The sequence below is a fragment of the Homarus americanus genome, unplaced genomic scaffold, assembly GCF_018991925.1.
Source record: "Homarus americanus isolate GMGI-L3 unplaced genomic scaffold, GMGI_Hamer_2.0 scaffold20595, whole genome shotgun sequence".
Lineage (NCBI taxonomy): Eukaryota > Metazoa > Arthropoda > Malacostraca > Decapoda > Nephropidae > Homarus > Homarus americanus.
The window spans coordinates 1-1,886 of NW_024754879.1; the positions used below are offsets into that span (position 1 = coordinate 1).

Below are 1,886 nucleotides of genomic sequence, written 5' to 3' on the forward strand. Positions count from 1 at the left end.
TCACTACAACTACTTCACTACACTATCAGGCACATCTTCACTACAACTACTTCACTACACTATCAGGCACATCTTCACTACAACTACTTCACTACACTATCAGGCACATCTTCACTACAACTACTTCACTACACTATCAGGCACATCATCACTACAACTACTTCACTACACTATCAGGCACATCTTCACTACAACTACTTCACTACACTATCAGGCACATCTTCACTACACCTACTTCACTACACTATGAGGCACATCTTCACTACACATCTTCACTACACTATGAGGCACCTCTTCACTACACTATAAGGCACCTCTTCACTTCATTGCACAACAACTATCACTTCAGCGCCTCAAAAACGCATCTAACCCCCAAATAATAATTTGATGTCCTGGAGAAGGCTGAGTCGATACAGATAATTAAAAATGGCTTGCCGAAAAACAGAAAACTTCCAAGATTGGGTGTATGAGCTTCTCCCTGAGGACGTGACTGACCTCCTACAAGACGGAGCGGAAATTCTTGGGGAGGGAGCGCACGCAATTGCTTACCTTGTCAAGTGGGGAAATGATGTAGCTGTTTTGAAAAAGGCAGTGTCACCATCAGCCAAAAAATTCTTCAAGGATGAGGCTGCCAAGATGTATGCCCTCGATGGTGCTGGGGGGATTCCTAAGGTACTTGGGTACTGTCCAAAACCTCCAGCGATCCTCCAGTCCTTCAGGGGTAAGCTCACACTCAACCACCTTCTCTCTGAAGATAACCTGATCTGCCAATATGACCTTATACAACTGGGGCTCCTCCTTGGTGAGAAAATCCTTGAGATGAACACGAAAGGTCTAGCACACAATGACATCAAGGAGGATAACATAATGATCCAAGGGCCCTCATCCCGGCCAGAGGTCAGCCTCATTGACCTCGGTCTGGCCTGTGAGATCGGTAAGTCTTGTAAAGTCAGCGCTGATTGCCTACACGAGGACTTCCCCTGGATGGCCCCTGAAGTCTGCCGTGGGTTTAGGACCACCAAGAATTCAGATACATATTCTTTCGGGTTTGTCCTGATGGAATTGATCAAGGAGGCCCCAGGGGACCATCCAGAGGTCACAAAACTCGCCAAGAAGGCCATGACCAAGCGCCGCACTGACCGGCCATCACTACCACACCTCCTCCGAGAATTCCGAGAAATCATCAGTTGAAGAAAAAATTTTAGGCCCCAAGCTATAAAGCACACACTATCTCTCACCTTCCCACAGCGTATCTGAACGAAACGAAAAACAAAACTCAAACGACAGGTAAACCTTGCATCCGATTCCTTGTCCGCCTGACTTCAACATTCCCCTAACTCAAACCTTCAACAGCACAACCTTGGACTTTTTTTCATAAGATGGCAGATCAATGGGTAAGGAAAACGCTTAAATTCACGATGTTAATTATATTTTTAAATAAATTGGGACCAAAACTCTACAAAATAAGGGTTAAAGTTGCTAAAACATCACGTGACTGAGAAAACTAGTTATTTATGATAGGATTGAAGGTCTAAATCGTTCCTAACTCATCACAAGCCATCAGAAAAATCTAGTCTGCATGTCTAGGTACAGATTGATTGATACGTTTATTGAGATACAAAAAACATTAGTACATCTCAAAGGGATGAAGTGACATAAGTCATCCCCACCCCAATCCAGGAATGTCCCTCTCAGGTCTCACATAAATCCCTAATATTTCATATAATCAGTTATATACATACATAGTTATATTCTAGATGAAAAATTTCTATATTTCTTTAATATATCATCTATTTTCCTATTTTTATACATCCACTCTATTTGCATGGGGACATTATTTATATGGGCATTTCTATATACATTAAGCAATGGGCATTCCAGTATAT

General features: G+C 42.5%; 1 protein-coding gene across 1 annotated transcript; it reads left to right on the plus strand.

Annotated features, from left to right (window-relative positions):
* The first annotated feature begins 426 nt into the window (after positions 1-426).
* On the plus strand, positions 427-1,191 carry LOC121856127 (probable inactive receptor kinase At1g48480). Its single transcript, XM_042351446.1, has one exon. The coding sequence runs from the start codon at positions 427-429 to the stop codon at positions 1,189-1,191; it is 765 nt and encodes a 254-aa protein (XP_042207380.1).
* Positions 1,192-1,886: the final 695 nt, after the last annotated feature.